This window comes from Microcaecilia unicolor, chromosome 4 (assembly GCF_901765095.1).
Source record: "Microcaecilia unicolor chromosome 4, aMicUni1.1, whole genome shotgun sequence".
NCBI lineage: Eukaryota > Metazoa > Chordata > Amphibia > Gymnophiona > Siphonopidae > Microcaecilia > Microcaecilia unicolor.
Genome location: NC_044034.1, coordinates 155,240,664 through 155,264,879, shown reverse-complemented (window position 1 = coordinate 155,264,879; position 24,216 = coordinate 155,240,664). Strand labels below are relative to the sequence as shown.

General features: G+C 42.9%; 1 protein-coding gene across 1 annotated transcript in view; it reads left to right on the top strand.

Moving 5' to 3' along the window:
* Positions 1-24,216, top strand: part of SLC1A2 (solute carrier family 1 member 2) — a 72,728-nt gene that overhangs the window by 19,219 nt on the left and 29,293 nt on the right. Inside the window, exons 4-6 of the mRNA XM_030199458.1 lie at positions 848-1,016; positions 3,205-3,331; positions 16,370-16,603. Of these exons, the coding sequence (XP_030055318.1) occupies positions 848-1,016; positions 3,205-3,331; positions 16,370-16,603 (530 nt within the window). The remainder of the gene's footprint in view (positions 1-847; positions 1,017-3,204; positions 3,332-16,369; positions 16,604-24,216) is intronic.

Sequence of the window (24,216 nt, the reverse complement as noted above, 5' to 3'; positions counted from 1 at the left end):
TTTGTTTTGATTCTCATGGCTTCGTGAGGTCCTTTTTCCTCCTCTTTGATTGTTTTTTGCCTCCTGTATACCTAGGTCTACTTCATGCATTTTCACCATGGAAATCCTAAAAACCCAATGGGGTTCTAATTCTTGAGGATGGGAGTTCAAGACCTGTGGCATATTTACCTTGTTGTTATATTGAATTAGTAAATTCACTTTTTGAGAATATACCTGTGAACTTGTATGATTCCACTCCCTAAGCTGAAGTCAATAAAAGTAGTTTGCTGTACTGTAAGGACCTAAATCTTTTTTTCTGACAAAGGGGAGGAACTATATGTACTCTGGGACCAAACATTTAGTCCTGCTAACGGTGGGAGTTCACTCGATAAATCTTAATGTTTCAATTTCCTGCTCCAACACTGGCTTAAAGTCTATCTAGGCATCTCGTTGACTGGATAAAAATATAACAAGTGAGGGAGGGCAAGAGGTATGGTGATAAACTGCATAGTGCTAATATTCAGTTTTCTCTGCTTGAAGACAACCAGTTAAGTCTGGGCAGAAGTAATTGTCTTGCCTATGTCTGGCTTATTCTTACTGTACACTGCCTAAGAAATAAATAGAATAAGTATTCCTATTCTAAGGGTAACTGAATAATGTATCTCAATGGCCTACCTTAACTGGATGTGTTTGTCTTAAAACTTCTTAGATAAATTAAATTGGATTTGTTTTGTGATTAACTTTAACCGGTTAAGTCCCATTGCATATTGGTTTCTATATAATAAGGAAACTCACTCGTCTTAACATTGACCTAAATAATTCCAATGACAATACTAACTATTTATGGTTTTAATGTTCCCTCTTTTAGATACAGACTGTCACCAAGAAAGAGGTATTACAACCAGTGATCAAGGAACCTTCAAATGTTACAAATTCTATCTTTGCCGTGATAAATGAGAGTTTAATCGAAGCAAAAGAAGTAGCCCAGGTGACCATCAAAAAGGGACTGGAATTTAAAGATGGAATGAATGTTTTAGGTACAGGATCTATTTTTGTTAAACATCTGGCCTGGACCTGATGGTCTTCAGTATCATTCAGCTTTGTCATCTAGTTGAGACCTAACCCGAAGCAATTCATTTGAAGTACCACAGTGATATGGTTTTATGATCAATCTAATCTAGAACAAAGTTCGATTGGGAAAGAAGAGTTACAACGGTGCTTTTGTTTAATTAATTTGAGATTTAAGCCTGCCTTTCCAATTAATGCTCAAGGTGGTTTAACAGTATTAGAAATTCAGGTACAGTAAGTCCAGCCCCAAAAGCTAACAATCTAAGTGGCTGCCTGATACATGAGGAAGTGCACTGATTTTTCCCAGGCCATAAGGAGGGTCAGTGAGTGGGAGTGAGGGGGGCAGGGGGAGTGAAATTTGAACATGTGCTCCTTGATAATCTTAAAGAGACTGAGCATATAATGCCTTTGCTATGCCTTGAACTCTGGCTACCTATAATATCTTGCTAGAGAGAACTGTAGTTGGAGTGCGAGAGGGAACTGGGGAGGCTTTGGCAGAATATAGGCAGATCATGCAAATTCCCATGTAAATTTTAGAATTCTATTGTTTGTACACATCTTGGCTATCATCTAGGCCCAAACATTTATACAACCATAGGGATGGGGTGAGTGATTGTGCCTTAAATATGGGTGTGTTTTCCGTACAAGAAAAGCAGGTGCTTTCTTTTCTTTATAGAATAGGCTTGAAATAGGGAAAATGATTTGAACTACTGCCTTTCTGTAGTTACAATCAAAGCAGTTTATATATTATATACAGGTACTATTTTTATACCTGGGACAATGGAGGGTTAAGTACATCCATAGACTCACCAGCAGCTATAGTGGGAATTGAACCTGGTACTCCTGGCTTTTAGGCTGTTGTACTATTCATTAGGATGCTGCGCCACTCCAGGCTGGTCCCCTACTTCTGCTTATCTTATCCTAGGTGCCCTTTTAGGGAATTATCCTCCAAGCACTGGGAATCAACACTGAGCACCTAACTCTTTTTTCCTTTTATCTGATTATTTCCCTGGTCCCTAAATTTAGGCATCTAGTTAAGATAAGTGCCCAAACTATAGGTGTTCTGATAAGGAAAAATATCAATTTACTAGAAGGGGGCTCATTTTCAAAGCACTTAGGGGCCCTTTTATTAAGCTACGTAAGCGTCTACGTGTGCCCATTGTGCGCCAAAATAGAGTTACTGCTCAGATACCGCGTGGCTCTTGTGGTAATTTCATTTTTGGCGTGCCTCCGATACGCTCGGCCAAAAAATAATTTTTATTTTCAGACACACGTATTGGATGCGTGCCAAGTGGCATTTGACACAAGTAGGTCATTATTGCTTGGTTACCATGTGAGATTTTACCGCTAGGTCAATGGCTGGCAGTAAGGTCGCAGACCCAAAATGGACGTGCGGTAATTTTGATTTTGCCGCATGTCCATTTTCGGCAAAAAATTTAAAAAGGCCTTTTTTACAGGGGTGCTGAAAATGGATTGGCGCATGCTCAAAATCTGTGCCTACACTACCGCAAGCCATTTTTCAGCGCACCTTAGTAAAAGTAACCCCTTAGACTTACAAAGTTCCACAGGTTACAATGTAACTTTGTAACTCTAAGTGCTTTGAAAATATGCCTCCTAGGCACCTAACTTCTTGGGCGTTTTGAATGCTTCTGTGGTTCTGCAGTGTACAAAGTCACATTTAAGATGTAAGTGCCTACAGGGAAGGATCAGAGGGTAAAGGAAGGGCTTGGAGATCTGAGTAGGTGTCTCCTGAAGGGTAGAAAACAGAGGTGGGAGTTTTGGGCAGCAGTGCCATGACGGACCCTTTTGAAGTGGCACTGGTAGACAGCCCTAAAGTAAGTGAGAAATGGCTCCTTTTTGGTCTCAGCACTTCAACATTTGACACCCTAGGTATTTGCCTATGATATTGATGCTTAAATCAATCTGCTCTATTTTGGTTTTTTTTTCTGTTTTTGTATTTTAAAAAGCATCTATAAAACTATATATTTTATCCAAGTTCTGTGCATCCCTTTCAATGTTAGAAACATATGGGAGAAATATATATGAATGAACATAAAACAAATGCGTGAGGTCCTGTTCCGACACTTTGAATGAATTAAAATAAAGTCAAATAAGGAATGTGAGAGTCATGTGGTGGCTTTTGTGATCTGACCACAGGTCTGATTGGCTTCTTCATTGCGTTTGGTGTTGCAATGGGAAAAATGGGCGAACAAGCTCGGCTGATGGTTGATTTTTTCAGCATCCTGAATGAGATTGTCATGAAGCTGGTGACCATGATCATGTGGTAAGTAATAGCCCATGTCTATCCTCTTTGCCTGAAAAGTGTAAAAAGAAAAAGTGAGAGGTTGGCCACGGATACCAAAGACTGGAAAGGTGAATCTTGAAGTAAAAACGTTTATTGACTAAAAGACTTTTAATCAATAAACGTTTTTACTTCAAGATTCACCTGGTCAACCTTCCACCTTTTCTTTTTACACTTTTGTGTTTTCTTGTGGGGCATTTGATTTCTGTGCTTAGGCGGATTCTCCTGGACACTATCCTCTTTGCCTCCCACTTCCTGTATCAGACTGGATTGTAGGCAAGTATTGGCCCTAGGAGGTCCCCCAACGGGGAAGGGGCAGTCCCTCAAGCAATGACGAATTTCGATTTTTTTCCCTTCCTTACTAGGGATTTCAGAAAATAACAGGTCTAGGATTTTCTCCATCACAGAAGCATAACAGGTCTTTGGCCCCCAGAAGCCACACCAGGAGGGGGAGCAGTACCAGTGATGCCAGTCATTGGTAGGGATGGGCTGTCATTTGCAATGACATGGGAAGTGTCAACAACATATCTGATGCCGTTGCATGTTGTTAATGAATGAAAACAAGCAGAAAAATAAACACATTTTCTGCACAGTCTTTCAAAAGAGGTCCCACTCTTTTCATGATAGTGTGCCCATTCAAACCATTGTGCAGGCATAAACATGTACGAATCACTGTGTATGTGTGAATGGTGCATGCATGGGAGCAATATCCAGAAAAGAATTATGTACTCTTTCCGAAAAAGTGCATCATCTTTCCAAATAGTGAGCAGTCCTTCTAAAGAATGGGCACTCAATGATTTGGCTCTCATGATATCAAATAGTGAGCACTCTTTCTAAAGACCGTTCACTCAGTGACTTTGCTCTCATGATGCCAAAGTGGCCAAATGAAAGCAAATAAAATGAACATTCCCGGAAATGACCTGGGAAGTGACATAAAATGAAAATTTTCTGGCAGCCCATCCCTACTCTTTGGTCCCTGTGGTTCGCATTGGCAGGGGAAGTGGCACAGATGGTTTCACTCATCAGCCCTCATGGGCCATAATGAAAGGGGCAGTGGACCAGTCGCTATACTTGACTGACCCTGTAAGCTGAAGGTTGCAAGAGCAGAGAGAACAATCCAGGCTGCTTCACTCTTTGGTTCCTACAGACCATCTCAGGAAATGTAGCAGCATCTGATCCAATTTTTGACCCCCCCCCCCCCCATAAACTTCATCAGGAGATGGTGTGGCACAAGAAGCATCAATCTCTCACCCCCACATCCTCCTCCCTTCTGACAGCTAGTGAATTTAAGGAAGTGGATGAGCATGAATGGCCAACCAATGGAAACCCCAAAACCCCAGTAGATCAATTCACCTCACTCAGTGCAGCAGGAAGTCCTGGACTGAGATAACCAGTTGTCTTCTTTTTGTTACTATTAAATAACTCTACAAAGTCTTTTTGACCAAGTGCCTTGTTCTCTTGGGCTTTTTCTTTCCAAGGTGGCAGTTGTGCCATTAGCAGCACTGGTCTGATATGTAGGATAGGGAGAAATCATCTGTTTTGGCAGTATATATGCAGGACAATGGGAGAAAATGTATAAATAACATTAAACTTCATATGAGCACAATACAAATATTGATCATTGCCAGTTTAATAAAAAATGAGATATGAGAGAAACTAGCAAAGGCCTTGAGGGGAGCATAGCTGTTTTCCTTGTGTGTTTACTTTTCTCAAACAATTTACGAGCCAGAAGCTTGCAAAACACTAGAATAAAAATAGCCTTTCTTCTCAGTTCTACTGCCTCTCACCACTGTACCCAGGAGGGATGTTTACGTTTCTACAGTCTGGTGCTGCAGCACAATGTACATCCATTCATGGAAACGAAAGAAGGTCAGGGAACAATTCCACAGAGAGAATGACAGGAGAGTTGGAAGGCAAGCTATGCACTACTTCTGCCGTGGCTCCTTCACTCTGAGTCAGCCAGAGGATGTACCCCATTAACAGTACCACCCTGATATTCCCTGCTCCACCATCCAAAGCAGGAAACTTCCCCAAACTTTCCCTAGAGGTGTGTATTCATTTGAAATGGTGTTGGACATGTAAATGAAATTTCTTATGTTATTTCATATAGTTTTTAATCTGAATTGACAGGCAAGACCCAACCCCCCCCCCCCCCAATCATAATTTAAACCCCTCCCATTCACATCCCAATCCCTCTTCCAAGAGCATCACCCAACCCAACTCCTACCTTCTCTGATCTCTTCAGGCAGAAGCATTAAGCAAGGTATCACCTTCTTTCACCCTCCACTCTCCTCAAGTGTCAGCATTGCTCCCTCCTCCCCACACATTACTACTACTATTTATCATTTCTATAGCGCTACAAGTCATACACAGCGCTGTACACCATACACGAAAAAGACAGTCCCTGCTCAAAGAGCTTACAATCTAGATATCCCACCAAAGAGGGGGCTGATTCCCCCCACATCCTAATATCCCTCCCCAGCACTTATGAGGAGTATCATTAGTGAAATACTGTAGTGTTGGAGCAGAAGTGATCCCCCTTCGCTCCCAACACTGTTGCAGCTTGAGTTCAAAATGGCGGATTTGACCCTGGCTTGGTAGTAGCATTCATTCATAGTAGTAGTAGTAATAGTATTTGTGTTCATAGTAGGAGTAGTAATAGTAGTAATAGTATCAGTAGGAGTACTAAGGTTAGAATTGGGGTAGGAGTCATAGCAGGAGTAGTAGATGGAAGTTTTGTTGGCATTGTGATATGCTGCAAGATATCTCTACTGCGCTGAGGAAAAGCAATGTCAGTTTGTGAATTACCAGTCTGTTGCAGCACAGGCCTGCAGGATTCCTCCATTAGTGCAGATCATTGCTTTGTCAAAAGACAGTTAGCAACAAAAAGGCATTTTTGTAAAGTCTGCCAAAAACAAATTTAAAAAAATACAATTTCTGAAAAATCTCAATGAGATACGTGTCATGCTTTATCAGACATACCAATACAACTTTCAATATCAAGGGTAAGACATGACCCAGCAACTCACTGTAGGGCAATTACAATCTGGTAAAGCAGGATTTCTGGTGAGGTGATCCATTATCACAGTCAACGGCATGTTTGTGCATTATAGGTACGAACAAATCATGTAGACTTAAGAGCGTAGTTGCCGATGCCTATGGTAAAGTTTGACAGGTCTCTTCTGTGAACAATCCAAAATGTTTTCAAATTACATCTTGTCCCTTATGTGGTAGGATTTTAACGTGTTAAATTATCCCTCTCCTCTCCTCAGTATTGTATGGGATCTCGGTCTCAGCCTAAAGGCAGGTTATAGCTCAGAACCTAAGTGTGAACTTTAGTGAAAACGAACAGATCTGTCATGTAGCCCAAATGACAATACAATGGGATATTTTATAGCTGCAAAAAATACAGAAGACGGATATGATAAGGACACTGGATTTTCCTCATGCTTCTTGCCTGAGCCACTGATCACTATGGATGAATGGACTCCTTTGTTCAGGAATGCTTGTGCTGGAAATAAAATGTTAAGTTGTACTGTTATAAAGAAAGCAAAGACAAGGGACTCAGTGTTATTATGAGACTAGGGTTGGGTGAATGTCCTCCTACCTGCCTCAGATACAGCAAACACCTGACTTGAATTTACTCAGCTAATAAATCTTACCTTTTACTCACTTGATTTACTGCTAAAATCTCAGGTTTGCTTTTCCATTTGGTTGGGATTTCGTACTGGAACATAATATGATTATTGAATCACTTTAACCAAGAGTGTGAATCCAAACTGACTCTCCTCATCTGAACAGAGTCAAAAAGTTGCAAACCACATAAATGTAAAAATTTCAGCTGATTTATCAAGTCTCAGGCACAGCCTAACCTGGTTTGCTGGATTAGCCTAATAGTGCAGAAGCTTAAAAACTGGCTTTGATTTCCACTGCAGTTCCTTGTGGCTCTGGGCAATCACTTAACCCTCCATTGCCCTAGGTACAAAATAAGTACCTATATACAATATATAAACCACTTTGATTGCAACCTCAGAAAAGTGTATATCAAACCTCATCCATTTCCCTTCTAATTTAATCTGATTTGCCCACCCCCATAATAAAATCTCACATCTCACATAGTGATAATTGTAGTGAGTATTACAGAAGCATATGGTAGAAAAACACAGACACTGTGGTAACATTTGTAAGTTTAAAAAAAAAAAAGGATACAGTGAATCCTGAACCCTTCATGAGAAGTAACTGGAGAAGGACTTTATTCTAGGTGCTGGTTGCACAGGAGATGTAAAGATGGAGAAGGCTTACAACTTGCAGAAAGAGTGGGATTGAAACCCCAGTCAAAGGAGTGCAAGATTTAGAGAAGACAGGAAAGATGGGGGAGGGGATAGGCGGTCATTATTTTCTGGATGAGGCAGTGTCTTATTAAAATTACAGAAGCATGTCAAAATAGGGCCTGAAAGAGGACAGAAATAGAGGAAGTCCTTTTTTATTGCAAAGGTGACATGGTCTAGGTACACCCACATAACAGCACAATGGTGACATTTGCATCTCTGTAAATGTGATTTTGAAATCACGGAGGTCAATAGGGCCAGCACAGTTAGCATGTTAATGAAAGCACTGGCACTTCAATTAATACATAACTTGAGTTAGCTGTCTGTAAATGTACAGAAAGTCAGCCTGTGGAAGCAAGAAGTACGAAGGGTAGGCTCTTCTGAAAAACCGGAGGAGACGTCTGTTGCGAATCAATTCTTTATTGCAAGAAAAACAAGAAAGATGCGACTCAACACAGCTGTGTTTCGGCATTATCATGCGCCTTCCTCAGGAGTCTATGAAACAAAGCATTTAAAAACATACAAGAAAATCAATAAAAATCACCAATGCCATAAAAAAAACATATCTTTAAAAGGAAAACATGTAAGAGTTAAAAACACATATAAAGAACCAATACATATGTAAAGAATGTAAACATATAAAATAATGAAACTAATTCAACTAATCCAAATATTTATGAGTCCATGGATGAATGCCAAAATAATTATATATATATATATAACAAAGGCACGGCTTAAAAATATATACATCAATAGATAGAGTCCATATTGAAATATATGAGAGAATTATAAATACATAGAAATACATTACCAAAACTATCTAATTTTATGGATAAGAACAAATTGTGTTAATAAAATTTGTTAATAAAATGGTGTTGTATAGAAAAATAAAAATAAAACGAATAGATAAATCAAAAAACATTGTACATAAAGATAAATATATATGAACACATTTAAAGATCTATTCAAATTTCAAAAATTACATATATCTCAAGACGAACTTATGAGGTGTAGTGTACCCAAATCAATAAACTTATCAAAAAAATGTCATAAAGATATTTTACAGAAACATAAAACCAAAAGTAAAGAACACATACAGTATGCTCCAAATAATACTAACCTTTTGGTATATAGCTGTAGTCAATGGTTTGTTTAAATAAAATACTTTCACATAAGGTATAAATATCATCCGATAAATAAAGCAGAAGGCTCGCTTATTGTGAGAGTCATTTTTAAATGTCAAAGTGCACAAGAAATAAAACGCAAAGATCTGAAGTTCTCTGTGTTTACAATATGTGTGTATATGTACCCACCAAATCTAGAATATAGAGAATGGACCGGGAGAGTGGTTGTGTATAATATACAGTACGTCTGTATGTAACAGTAGTTTCCTTAAAATGATGTTGGAGATGAAATAAAACATGAAATAGTGAATTCTCTTCTCAATACAGATCCTAAACAAATGAAATAGTGAAATGTTTCCTTCCTTCTAAAAACTGTATATAATCATATTATTATATGAGAGAGACGTTGTGTCTTCTATATAATGAATGCATGACTGGATCATTGTAAGGGTACCCACATTTGTATTTAAAAAGGCTTCACAATGAAAAAAGAAGACTGTATGAGTATAAAATTTTGTGTCTGGCCGATATTAGAATGGATGTGTAAATCTAAAAAGGAAAAACAGAAACAAATACGAGGCATATTCTTGGCTGCTACCAAGGAGGAGACAAAAAATATATGGTCTATATCGGACAAAGTACTTAAAAATATATAAAAGGATCGGGTCTACAAATCTTATAATCAATGATCTGTATATATTTTTAAGTCGTGCCTTTGTTATATATATGTGCAATTATTTTGGCATTCATCCATGGACTCATAAATATTTGGATTAGTTGAATTAGTTTCATTATTTTATATGTTTACTTTCTTTACATATGTACATGTTTTCCTTTCAAAGATGTTTTTTATGGCATTGGTGATTTTTATTGATTTTCTTGTATGTTTTTTTTTTTGAAAATATTTTTATTGTATGAAGACAGAGACAATCAGTTGTAAACAAAAACCAATCAACCACAATTCTGTAATAAAACAGAGCAATAGTACATAAATATTCTTCTCTCCACCATTCTTAACTTCATAACTTTTTATCATTTACACCCCCTTCCCTCCCATTTCCCTACCCCCCCTTCCCCAAAGGTTGCTCCTGCCCTATTACATGCAGACCCCTTTAAGTACTCATTGTTGAATCTTGCGGTGAGATTATTTTGAGTGCTCTCCCCCAGATGTCTCTGTATTGGCGGTTCCTCCCTGAGGCAGAAAGCCTGAATGATAAGCTTATCCAGTGGGCCATCTCAACCATACAGTTTTTCCATACATCTAGGTGTGGTGGCTCGGCATCTACCCACGCTTTCAGCACACACTTCTTAAGCAACATCATTGCCAATAACACAAATTTGCAGTGAGCTGCCCCCAGTTTTTGTTCTTGAAGTGATTCTCCACACCCCATTAATATTATCGAGTACTTCCACTCTACTGGGCGTTGCAGGACCTCCTCCACTAACCCCAATGCTCCGACCCATAACATGTGGAGTATTGGGCATTCCATGAATGAGTGTAAAAATGTTCCTGCATTTTTCTTGCACTTATTGCACTTGTCATCTTCCCACATTCCCAACTGCTTCCCCTTTACCTTAGTGATGTGGACCCTGTTAAGAATTCGATATTGTATATCCTGCAGTGCTGCATTTGGAATGAGCTTGCCCAGATTTCGAAATATCGCACCCAATCGCTCTACTGTGACTTCTTCTACTACTTGTATGTTTTTAAACACTTTGTTTCATAGACTCCTGAGGAAGGCGCATGATAACGCGAAACACAGCTGTGTTGTGTCGCATCTTTCTTGTTTTTCTTGCTATAAAGAATTGATTCTCAACAGACGTCACCTCCAGTTTTTCAGAACAGCCTACCCTTCCTACTTTTTGTTTCCGCATCTTTTCACGTAGGAAACCAGTGTACCTCTACCCTCCTGGTGGTATCTTCTATTTCAGAAAGTCAGCCTTACAGGAATAAATGGCAGCAAATAGACGGAGCACTACACTGTAAGGGCAGGAGTAAGTGGCAGAGAACATAATGTAAGGAGGCGTTCACATGGGCGGAGCATGGGAGGGACATGGGCGGTGCTACCACTTATATGCACAACTTACAGAAAACTGTAAGTTAAATGCGCTCATGCTGCATGACTGGTGTAACTGTGGGTGCCTGTGTGTAAGGCACGCTGATACCGGGTCAAACTAGTGTCTGTTAGGAACACTGCAGAGTTTGCTGTTAGAAGTACTTCTGGTGTTTGTGCTATTGGGAGCATTGCAGTCTTTGCTGTTGGTGTTTGGTGATTTAGAATCACTTTTGGCTTATGTGTTAGCTTCCCTTCTTTTTCCTTGTGGCTCCCCTGCCTTCCCTTTTAGTGCTAGGAGCTCTTCTGGTTGCTTGCCAGAGTAGTGCTTAGGAAGCACCTTATTAGCTGTATCTAGCTTGCTAGAGCAGTGCTTAGGTAGCTGGTTAGTTTTGTGTTTAGCTTATTAGTGTAAAGCTCTGCTTGTAGCTTGGTGCTTAGTAGCACCTGTGTTAGCTTTGTGTTTAGTTCCCTGCTCTGTTAGTTTAGGGCTTAGGAAGTCCCTTTCTTGAGCAAGGATTAGGAGCTCCTGTTTAGTATAGGGCTTAGGAAGTCCTTTTGTCAGTTTACTGTTAGGAACACTCCTGCTGGTTTAGGACTTGGGAGCACGTAGATCAGTTTAGGTTTAGGAGTACTTCTGTTTCCAGTCCTGGTCCCTGTGTCATCCGGTATCCAGTAAGTCCTGCCGGCTACTCGAACCCAGGAGCTCAACTTCTGGGGGGCTTAGTAGCTAAGTGCAGGTGAAGCTGTACGGGCCAGTCCAGTGTGCTCCAGTCCAGTGTGTTCCGGTCCGGTGTGTTCCAGTCTGGTGCGCTCCAGTCCAGTGTGTTCCGGTCCGGTGTGTTCCAGTCCTGTGTCCTCCAGTCTGGGGGATTCCAGTCCATGTGTTCCGGTTCGCTGGGTGGTGCCTGCAGTCCCTGCCGGTGTCGTTGTGCTTGCCCAGCGTTGGTTGGTGGGTTTTGCCTGCTGCTGTCGCTCCTCGTCAGCAGCCCAAGGGCTCACGTTTGCTCCAGAGCCCAGCCCCGCGGGCTCTGAACCTGAGAACCTGACAGTGTGCTAGCTGTTATATAATGTGAGGAGGCAGGAAACTACAAAGTCTAGAATGCACTGCAGCAGGAAGGGAAGCAGAGTCAGGGGAAGGACTCTAGGCAGGAGAGTGAGAAGTCAGGAGTTGATTGGGAAATTGAACCAGGTGTGGGAGGTTTTCATGCAGCTTTATTGAGACAATGGTGGAAAGCTGGAAGGGGGAGATGGAAGCGCTGGGGAAGCTCTCTGCTGAAAAGGTGATAGCTGCACTACCCTCTGAGAAGGAAAACTAAATGCTTTTGTTTGGCTGTTTAAACTGTGAAAGTTTGAGGAACTGCTTTAAGTCTGAAAAGGGTTTAATTAGAAGACTCTGAGTAAATGCCTTTTGTTATGTTTGGGTTGAAGAAGAAATGTTTGAGTTAAAGACGAAATAAGCCATGAAGATTATGTTAAATGGCAACTAATAAAGCCTTTGGTTATAAGAAGCCTGGTGTTGATGCATATTTGTGAAAAGGAGAAGAGGAGGCAGAGAACTCCCATGTGTTTGAGGCAGCGTCCTGGTGAATCACTGAGAAGTGTAGAGCCCAGCAGTGGCTGTGTGTCAAGGAAGCTAAGCAGGGTCAGCCCTGGCTGGGTCCTGGAAGGGTGACCAGCTCACAATAATAGGCTCTCACCACACGGTATTTGGAGGGGGGCTTCAAAGGAGGTGTCCACCAGCACTGGCCATTTGGCTTAGGCATCATCACTTTCTAGACTACCTTTAAAAGATATGGCCCTCTACACACCTCCAAAGTCACTAAAGTCCTCCCAAGGAGTTTCCCTAACCACACCCTCTCCAAAGGACATCACATGATGCGATACCGGCAAGCGAGTCTTCTCCGGAGTAGCCCCCACACTCTGGAATGCACTCCGTGAAAGGCTCCACTTAACACAAGACTATCTCTACTTCAGGAAACAGGTGAAAGTTTGGCTCTTCAACCAGGCCTTTAACAGAAGAAGTAAATGACACCGGCTGCACATATTATAGCAGGACATGTTTATCCGCTCCTACCCTAGCTAAAATAATGTTCAAGCACCTTTCTGACCTCATTTGCAACTTTCTTTAAATTCATCCCCTTATTTTCTTACTTCTGTTACTCTATCTTATCTATCTATATGTTCCGTCTTTGTTATACTCTAGGCTGTCTATGAAAATGTTTTATTAAGTATTGTGTTGATATTGTAATGTAGCATACTGTAAGGGGCATTTTTGAAAGAGGAGGGCACCCATCTTCCAACACAAATCAGGAGATGGGCGTCCTTCTCTCAGGGTCGCCCAAATTGGCATAATCGAAAGCCGATTTTGGGCGCCCTCAACTGCTTTCCATTGCGGGGATGACCAAAGTTCATGGGGGCGTGTTAGCATCATACCGAAGGCAGGACTGGGGTGTAATTAAGAGATGGGCGTCCTCGGCAGATAATGGAAACAAGAAGGGCGTCCCTGATGAGCATTTAGCCGACTTTACTTGGTCCATTTTTTTTCACAACCAAGCCTCGAAAAAGTGCCTGAACTGACCAGATGACCACCGGAGGGAATCAGGGATGACATCCCCTTACTCCCCCAGTGGTCACAAACCCCCTCCCACCCTAAAAAAAAATTAAAAAACATTTTTTGCCAGCCTCTATGCCAGCCTCAAATGTCATACCCAGCTCCATGACAGGAGTATGCAGGTCCTTGGAACAGTTTTTAGTGAGTGCAGTGTACTTCAGGCAGCCAGACCCAGGCCCACCCCCCCCCCCTACCTGTTACACTTGTGGTGGTAAATGTGAGCCCTTCAAAACCCACCCGAAACCCACTGTACCCACATGTAGGTGCCCCCCTTCACCCCTTAGGGCTATGGTAGTGATGTACAGTTGTGGGGAGTGGGGTTTGGGGGGGGGGGTTTGGGGGCTCAGCACTTAAGGTAAGGGAGCTATGCACCTGGGAGCAATTTGTGAAGTCCACTGCAGTGCCCCCTAGGGTGCCTGGTTGGTGTCCTGGCATGTGAGGGAGACCAGTGCACTATGAATGCTGGCTCCTCCCATGACCAAATGCCCTAGATTTGGTTGTTTTTGAGATGGGCATCCTCAGTTTCCATTATGGCCAAAAACCAGGGATGACCACCTCTAAGGTCAACCTAAATGTTGTGATTTGGGCGTCCCCAACCGTATTATCGAAACGAAAGATGGACGCCCATCTTGTTTCGATAATACGAGTTTCCCCGCCCCTTTGCTAGGACGTCCTTAGAGATGGGCGCCCTTAGAGATGGACGTCCCCATTCGAAAATGCCCCTCTATGTCATGCTTTGTATTGTTATTTGAATATTTTTACTGCTGTAATTATCTATTGCTTATATTTGACTTATTCTTGCTGTACACTGCCTTGAATGGATTCCTTCAAATGGCGGTAAATAAAGCCTAATAAATAAGTAATAAATATACCACAGTGACGTGCATTCATTAGCATGTGTTCAGTGTGCTAGCACATCTTAAATTTAGATCACACCAAATCATTTTAATTCAGGTTAACCTATTGAATAACACACATATGCCTGTGTTTACAAAGGCACACTGTAGGCGCATTAACATTTTTAACTCATGTTAAACGCTAACGTGCCTATAGGAATATATTGGCATGCTAGCATTTAATGCGCCTTAATTTTATAGGTGCGTTAAAAATGCTAACACGCCTTAGTAAACATACCCCATAAATTCAATGTGTGTGCATTACAAAGTTTTAACATGTAAAAAATGTTGATTAACGTGAATGTGTGAAACAAATCGAGAAAAGGTTGAAAATAGGGAATCTCCCCCCCCCCCCCCCAAACATTGAAAACACACTGAAAATTTTCCCCCTAAAACTGTATGGAGGAATTTAATTTGATTTAGACAGAACTGTCTAACGATAGTATAAAGAAATGTGCAGCTCCCTATGCAATTGGTGGAAAGAGCCCATCTCCTTTTCTTTTTGCACTACTCTCCCGTGCTTAATTGTATCTTTGATTAAACGTGAAGGGGTCAATATTCAAAGTGATTTAACAAGCCAAAAGCAGTTTCTGGCTGACTAAATCACTTGTTCAGTGAGCCCTAAAATGACCAATTAGTGTCTAAAGCAAAACAGGCTATTTTGGTGGTGCTGGGTGGCAGATTCAGCACTTGGTCAGTTAAGTTCCGATTTTCAGCACTTAACTAGCCAAAGTCACCGCTTAAATAGGACTGCATACAAGTTCTTCTATCTTTATGTAGTTAAGTGCTGAATATTGCACTTAAGAGGCTATGGTTTAACCAACTCTGTATACGCAGAAATTCAGTGCCAGACATGGTCCAGCATGAATTTCCAGGCATAATGCTGGCAGCGGTCAGCAAACATTGAGTGCCGTCGGCTGAATATCGATCTCATAAATTTTATAATTTTATTCTATTTTTTTTCTAATTATCATGCTGTAGCTTAGGCATCCTTATGTCTCCTTCCCATTTCCTCTTCTACTACTGATTTTAATTGATTTGCAAACCACTTAGATAACTCTTTGTATATTACAGAAACGTGAAATATGAAATGTAGTCATGCTACTGTTACTCATACCTAACTGTTTACATGGAGCACAACTTCAGTGTTAATGTGCCTTCACTCGTTATCTTAACTAGGGTGACCGGGTTCTTCTGGAGCCCGCAGTTAACGAGGGGGTGAGCGTCCCCCGAATGCATCCACAAGGAACGGTGGGTGCCAGGACTTGCTGCTCATGTTGGCATGGGGGGGAGGGGTGGGGTAGGAGGGAGTGATGACGCGCATGCTGGTGCTGGGCTGAATTGGTCAACGTTTTTTGAATATTTTAAGGCATGATCCACTCACCAATTAGTGGCAATTTGTGCTCAAGGAAGGGGGTAGGGGTAGAAGGATTGAAGAATCGGGAGCCATGGAGGTGGAAGACGTCTTCCTGCTGGTGTGGGAAAGAAAAATTCCCACCCTGCCCTCCCTCAAAAGGGGGGTTAGTCAGCAGTTTATCACAATGGGAGGGGGGTACCTGAGCTTATACCCTTCAAGGAGGTCCCTACCTTTCACCTGGCAGCGAATGGTAGGCCTTTTTCATCAAGTTAAGTTTTGAGGTCTAGGCTTGGGGTTTGGATAACTTGCCCTTTTTTTAAGGTGGGGCAAGGGGAAAATGTATTTGCTATGGTTTACTGTAGACACCAGATGGCAGGTAGTCCAGTTTCCATTCATTGATTGAATGTTTAGCTCGGGTAACTGGCTCAGACCTTCAATAAATGAAGCTGCGGCCATGTTAAACCCAAATAAATGTCCTGAAGTTTGAAAAGGTTGTTTTGGTGTCTTATTGGTTGGGAGAGGGACAAGTCTTACATCCCTTGATAATTGTTATTCTCTGGCATTTTCATAAGCTTGAGACACCACCAGTTTTCTTTCTGCAGGGATCCAAGCTGGGTATTTCAAAGTTCACTGATCATCTTTTTCAGGTACTCTCCGCTGGGTATCGCTTGCCTCATTTGTGGGAAGATCATCGCCATCAAGGACCTGGAAGTGGTTGCTAGGCAACTGGGAATGTACATGGTGACTGTTATTGTGGGCCTTATCATCCATGGAGGGATCTTTCTGCCGCTGATTTACTTTGCCATAACGAGGAAAAACCCCTTCTCATTCTTTGCTGGAATTTTCCAAGCCTGGATCACAGCTCTTGGCACAGCTTCTAGGTACCATCACTTATTGCTGTTTTAACCTTTGCATAATCCTTGTTTTAAGCTTGCAGAGAGTGTTTGACCACAAATATCCAATACCTTCTCTCTTTCTTTCTTTCTTTCTTTCTTTCTTTCTCTCTCTCTCTCTATTGGATGCTCTCAGCTGGTTAGTTCATTTCTTAGCAATGCTCAGAGGAAACCCTTGGAATAATAACCAGTAAAGGCTTGCTAAATCATTTTTAACGCACAGTAAATACGCAAAGTAAATGGACCTCAATGTGCATTAAATCTATTTTGTGCACCTTGGAATGAACAATCCAAATCATTGTTACCTGATACTAGGGTTCACCTTGGGGGTCAGTACTCAAGAAAAAGATCTAGGTGTCATTGTAGACAATACGCTGAAATCTTCTGCCCAATGTGTGGCGGCAGCAAAAAAAGCAAACAGGATGCTAGGAATTATTACAAAACAGATGAAAAATAAGAGTGAGAAAACTATAATGCTTCTGTATCACTCCATGGTGTGAGCTCACCTTGAGTATTGTGTTCACTTCTCGTTACCGTATCTCAAAAAACATATAGCTGAATTAGAAAAGATTCAAAGGAGAGCGACCAAAATGATAAAGGGGATGGAACTGCTCCCATATGAGGAAAGGCTAAAGAGGTTAGGGCTCTTCAGCTTGGAAAAGAGATGGATGATAGGAGATAAGATTGAGGTCTTTATTCAAAGATAATCAAGGGGAAGACCAATGATGATGCTGGTGAATCATTGGGCTGTGTCTCAGTGTAAAAACAGCCACTGCTGAGGTCTGGCTAGAACACCATTATTTATGATATCAGACGCTGGATTCTTTGAAATCATATGTAATTGTTACCCCCGCTGTTAAATTAATTGGACTATTAAAGCTGAAGCCCAGATTTTAGCACACATTAGTAAACAGGCCTCTTAGATTGTAAACACTCTGGGGGCAGGAAAATACCTACTGTACCTGAATGGAACTGGATTTGAGCTACTTCTGAGCTCAAGGCACGTTACATATCAGGCACATGAGTTATTTCCCTGCCCAGATTGGCTGACCATCTAGCCCTGAGGCACTTGAGGGTGAAGTGATTTACCCAAGGTCACACAGAGAATCAGTGAACTCTGGCTCACAACCTGCTTCTTTAACAGCAGAGCTGTTCTTCCGTTCCTGCATGTGCTGTTCTTGGTTTGTAATATCGATGTATGCTCTGAAATTTGGTGCCAAGTAGACAGAATGTTGATTCTCTGATTAATATAACAAAAGAGAAGGAACAAAGTACAAACTAAAGTCCAAACAAAAAAAAACAGCACCACGGGCCTTTAAAAATGGAACACAGTTCTTTAATGAATGAGCCTTGACAAAAAGACCCGACACGGGCCGTGTTTCGGTGACTAGCACCTGCGTCAGGGGTCACAGTGATGACGTGGAAAACTTGGGGAATAACTCGAATATATTCCTCTACAATATATTATTCCTTACCCCACGTCTCATGTAGTAAAAGCTACAAAGCACCAAGGCACTTTCACTTTCTGTGTCGGGTCTTTTTGTCAAGGCTCATTCATTAAAGAACTGTGTTCCATTTTTAAAGGCCCGTGGTGCTGTTTTTTTTGTTTTGATTCTCTGATTAATGCAATGTTCTTATTCACTCTCCAGGCCCCCTTAATCCTTTGTATCTGCCCACACATCAACATGGGCATAAGGTGGTGCTTCTAATGTGACCTCGTTATAGCAGATAACAGAACACTCTTCTGTAGCAGATATGGACCAATCTCAATATAAGCTCTATTATAAAGAAATGACTTAAACAGAACCTCAGTGGTGATACTTGAGACTCTCAGTAAATGTCAGAGTTTTATTTCACCGATCTCATCATCGGTTCTTAAACAAGTAAGAATTTTGTAGTTTTTATGTTAAATTTTATATTTTAAATGTTGTAAAAATTCAGTTCTTAAATGTTTTTCAATAATGTCAGATTGGAGTATACTGTGCTGACATGCAGCATGTTTCACTTGCGCTTTTTCAAGGAATTCCCCTCTGACCTATCTTGCTGACCACAGCTTATATTGAGATTGGTAAGAAAGAGTGTTGTGATATTGCAATTTACCAGTATACAAAGCAATTACCATCAATTATTGACTCATTAGTAAAAGAGGCCCGTTTCGTAGAGAAATGAAACGGGCGCTAGCAAGGTTCCATGCCCCCTCCCTACCTCCCTCTCTCTTCTCCGAGTTCCAGCCCCCCTCCCCTCTGAGTTCCATGCCCCCCCATCCCTCCCTCCCTCCGTCTCCTCCGAGTTCCAGGCACCCCTCCCGTTCGAGTTGCAGGACCCCCCCGCCCCTCCCCTTTGAGTTCCAGGATGCCCCCCTTCTCTTCCCTTTGAGTTCCAGGACGCCCCCTCCCCTCCTCTTCGAGTTCCAGGACACCACCCCTCCCCTCCCCTTTGAGTTCCATGTCCCCCTCTCCTCCGAGTTCCAGACCCCCACGCCTCCCTTCCTTTCTCTGTCTCCCCTCCGAGTGCAAGCACAATCTGTCCTACGGCAGCCCCTCACCTTCCAGTGTGCTGGCTGTAATTTAAAAATTGTTACCTTGGGGTCCGGCGTCCACAGTTAAGGCGAGCGACGCTTCAGCCTGCCTTCCCATCTGTCTCAGCTCTGCCTCTGGTCCCGCCCTCATTTCCTGCTTCCAGAAGGGCGCTGGATATGACGGTGCAACACTCGTGCACATGGTTTATAGAATACTGGCCTTTGCGTGCCTAACTGCCTAAAGTTATCCAGGGCTGTTTTGTACAGCGCTGGAGTTTTGAGCATCTGCCCTCTTTATATGCTACTGCAAGGGAGGCATGGAACTGGGAGGGGCATGGACAGGTCAGGAGTGTGCGCAACACTCGTGCACATGGTTTATAGAATACTGGCCTTTGCGTGCCTAACTGCCTACAGTTAAGTGTGAACATTTATAGCAATTATTGAGCTGGCATAATTGTTCATGGCATGTGGACCGATGCTAGTATTTTATTCTATATCCCAGTGCTTAACTTTAAGGGGCCCTTTTACTAAGCCGCATAAGGGCCTGCGCACGCCCAATACGCGTCAATTTAGAGTTACCACCCGGCTACCGTGTGGCCCGTGTGGTAATTTGATGTTTGACGTGTGCCTGTTATGCGCACCGGAAAATATTTTGTATTTTCTGGTGTGCGGTAATTCCGACTTGGTGCGTGTTGGCGATTACCGCATGGCTAACTCGAGAGACCTTACCGTTAAGTCAATGGCTGGTGGTAAGGTCTCAGACCCAAAATGGGCGCGCGACAATTTTTATTTTGCTGCATGTCCATTTTCGGCTAAAATTATAAAAAGGCATTTTTTACAGGCGTGCTGAAAAATGGATTTGCGCGTGCCCATAACCCGCGCTTACACTACCACAGGCCACTTTTCAGTGCACCTTAGTAAAAGGACCCCTAAATGATCTATGCAGAACTACCCCCTCACTGTGTAATAACTACATTAACAGATAATGGGGATTTATTTATTTATTTAGATTTTTCTCACACCTTTTTCAGTAGTAGCTCAAGGCGAGTTACATTCTGGTACTCTGGCTATTTCTCTGTCCCAGGAGGGCTCACAATCTAAGTTTGTACCTGAGGCAATGGAGGGTTAAGTGACTTGCCCAAGATCCCAAGGAGCAGCAGTGGGATTTGAAACTGCCACCTGTGGATTTCAAGACCTGTGCTCTAACCACTAGGCCACTCCTCCATTTTAACCCAATCTACTGAGGCAATGTTAACTACTCCATGTTATCTGCTGCATTAACAGTTAATGTGTGGCACTATAATCAATGTAAAGTGTAGAGCACAGTTCCTGCCCTTTCTCTGTTCCATTCCATGTGTCAGTTAATGTGGGAATTCATATCAAGGTGCTGTGCTAATTGTTAAAGTGGCCATACATTAATTCCTGCATTAATGCACTATACCAAAAGGAGTCCAGACATATTTACAAAACAGAAAGAACATCAGAATACTAGGAACCACGGCTCTGTACCACCCCAGGCTCATCCCATCTTCCCCTCCAAGCCAACTCTCTTTCAGATCCCCTCCAGACTCATCCTTTCATTCGTTCATCCATTTCGGCAGGGGGAACTCCATTTTTATTTATTTATTGGGATTTATTAACCACCTTTATGAAGAGATTCACCCAAGGCGCTGTACAGTAAGTACATTTAACATAAAACTTACAATTTTGTTGACAGCATAACAATAGTAAAATAACAAGTATAAACATAAATACAATGAAAGAGAAAAACTTGAAAACAGCAAATTGAAACCTAATAATAGGACTACTATGAAACAGGATAAAAAATATACACATTTACAACACTGAAATTCAGGGCAGGGAGCAGAAGCAAGATGTTCCCATTTGGAGCTAGAGGCAGAGCTAAAGGCCAGAAGGGAAGAAGCCCTGCACCATTTATCTAGCAGCAGAAGGAACAGGGATAAGAGATGAGGGTTAATAAGCCCATCCCTTTCAGTTGCTGGTGGCAGGAGTTCCAGGTGGTAGAACATTTGGTTGACTGAACTTGCCAGGCAGGACTAGGGCCCAGATGCACTAAACGTTTTTCATCGTTAAATGAGCCCTTAAGGAAGAATTTCCTATCCTTTCCATGCACTAAAGCCTATTTTTCGACGGCAGTAGCAGCTAACGAAACTGGAATGCAAATGAGAAACTACCATTGAAATGTAGACAATTCGGAATGCACTAACCATACCGACGATAGCAACGATTCACTTACCGCCAGAAATTTAACTTCAGCTCAGACCTGTCGTTAAAGCCTGAGCTGTCATCTCCCCACTGCCCCCTGCACGATGAAAAACCAAATTGCTGGCATGTTTTAAAAGAAAAGTGGCTCCCTGCTTCCCTGTGCCTAAAATAAAAAAGGAAACTAAATTAAAAAAGGATCGGGAGGGGGCAAAGGCGCTCATCAGCAGCGTCCTGTATGGACGGCCTTGCCTTGCCCCCCCCCCCCCCGAAGTCCCCGCTGCTCCGTTTGTGAAATAAAAGCTTTTAAAAATGAAACCTTTGCAGTTGGTGGGCTCCCCCTCCCTTCCTGTGTCTCTCTTCTTTAGTCGGCAATGCTCCGCCTCCTGCCCTCCTCCACCTCCGTGCCCCCCCCCGATTTCGTCCCCGCCGCTCCCCCCCCCACCGGACCCCCCCTCCACCATAATGGCCGGTGCAGCGCCTCTCACCTATGTTTGAAGGCGCTGCACAGGATGGATCAGCTATTCTTTAGCTCTTCTGTCTCCTCCGATGTCTCCTTTTTCTTCCTGTGTCCGCCCTCCTCTGATGTCAGTTATCTACGTAGATAGCTGACGTCAGAGGAGGGCGGACACAGGAAGAAAAAGGAGACATCGGAGGAGACAGAAGAGCTAAAGAATAGCTGATCCATCCTGTGCAGCGCCTTCAAACATAGGTGAGAGGCGCTGCACCGGCCATTATGGTGGAGGGGGGTCCGTGGGGGGGGGGGGGGGAGAGCGGCGGGGACGAAATCGGGGGGGGCGGGGCACGGAGGTGGAGGAGGGCAGGAGGCGGAGCATTGCCGACTAAAGAAGAGAGACACAGGAAGGGAGGGGGAGCCCAGCAACTGCAAAGGTTTCATTTTTAAAAGCTTTTATTTCACAAACGGAGCAGCGGGGAGCAGCGGGGACTTCGGGGGGGCAAGGCAAGGCCGTCCATACAGGACGCTGCTGATGAGCGCCTTTGCCCCCTCCCGATCCTTTAATGTTTGTGGACACATGCAGGGGAAAGTGGGGAGCCACGTGTTTGTGTTTTCTTTTTTTTCTTACGTTTCTGGCATGCGCAGAGCAGCCAGCATAACGCTTGGCTGCTTTGCGCATGCTTTACGAGCCGATTACCGACAGGGATTAGTGCATCGTTCTTTCTAATACCGCACCAAACTTTTTGGGGCTGTGTTTTTGGAGCATGCTTCGTTATTTCAGATTCGGTAAAGGTTTTTACGTTTCTGATTTTTTTACGTTTGCTTGATGCATCTACCCCTAAGTCTGTAAAATTTGCCTTCCTGTTTGCTGGGACATAAGCATAGTGATCTGGGGAGTAAAGACATTCACAGTACATGGAGATGGGTGGGAGGGGGCATCAATGGAGATTTTAGTAAGGATAGGGGATGGGATTTGATGTACTCAGTGGCGTCCTAGGGGGGCGGTGGGGGCGGTCCGCCCCGGGTGCACGCCGCTGGGGGGCTGCCGCGCGTGCCTTCCGTCGTTCGTTCCATGCGCCCTCTACCCCGGAACAGGTCCTGTTCTGGGGCAGAAGGAGCATGGAACGAATGACGGACAGGCGTGCGTGGCACCCTCCCAGCGGCGTGCACCCGGGTGGGGGGTTCTTTCGTGGGGGGTCCTTTCGCCAGGGGGGGTTGCGCTACATCCGCGGGGGTCATGCTGCATCTGGGGGGGGGGCACTGCACCCGAGGGGGCGGGGCGCATCGGCAATCCGCCCCGGGTGTCAGCCCCCTTAGGAACGCCACTGGATGTACTGCCTTTTTACAATCAAAGCAGTTTACATGTTATATGCAGTTGCTTATTTTGTACTTGGAGCATTGGAAAGATCCAGTGATTTGCCCAGTGTCACAAGGAGCTGCAGTGGGAATTTAACCCAGTTCTTCGGGTTCTGAGGCTGCTGCACTAACCATCAGGTTACTCTTCCACTCTGAAGCCTTTTCTTAACACAGCAGGAAATGTGTCAGTTGGAAAGTACAAGCTTGCTACACACATCGCCTGGTCACATGGCTGTGCCTGTGGGGAATTTTTTGTGCCCTGGGGTCTTGCACACAGCTCTGGCTGAGGACTGTGTGACCCTACTTGGGTCATGACTCATAGTTTGGGATGTATATTCAGTCTCAGAGCAGAGTGCTAAAACAGGATAAAGGATGCAAGTTGTCAAGGCAACTAAGAATTCACAAAATGTAGATCACAATATGTCAAAATATGTACAGTGCTTCAGCTCTGCATGCCATTTTAATAAGATGTTAACTTTAATTGTTTTGTAGTTCTCATTGTGAACTGTATTTGGAAGAGGTAAAGTCTATGAGTCACTGGAGAAATTAAACCCTTTAAAAACCTTTACAGATTATCTGAATGAATGAAATTAACCACAGCTGAGAGAAAATACTCATTTTCACATTGTAGTATGGTTCTTGAATATGTGTATATTCCTGAAAGGTTTTATTTTGTCAGTTGATTTAGTAGGTGGCAGTGCAAAGACTGATCTTCTAGTGCAGAGATGGGCAAGCTCAATCCTGAAAGGCTGCAACCCAGTCAAGTTTTCAGGATTTCCTCCATGAATATGTATGATATCTATTTGCATACAATGGAGGCAGTGCATGCAATTAGATCTCATGCATATTCATTGGGGAAATCCTGAAAACCGACTGGGTTGTAGCCCTCAAGAACTGAGGTTGCCCACTCCTGTGCCACTGTGTGGCACAATTGAAAGGCAATTTGAAAAGAACTGCAAGACTGTAGACCCTTGAAATTTAAGTATAATTTCACCAATTGAATGAGCACTGCACTTCTGACCTCTCAATATGTGTCTTTAGGCCTAT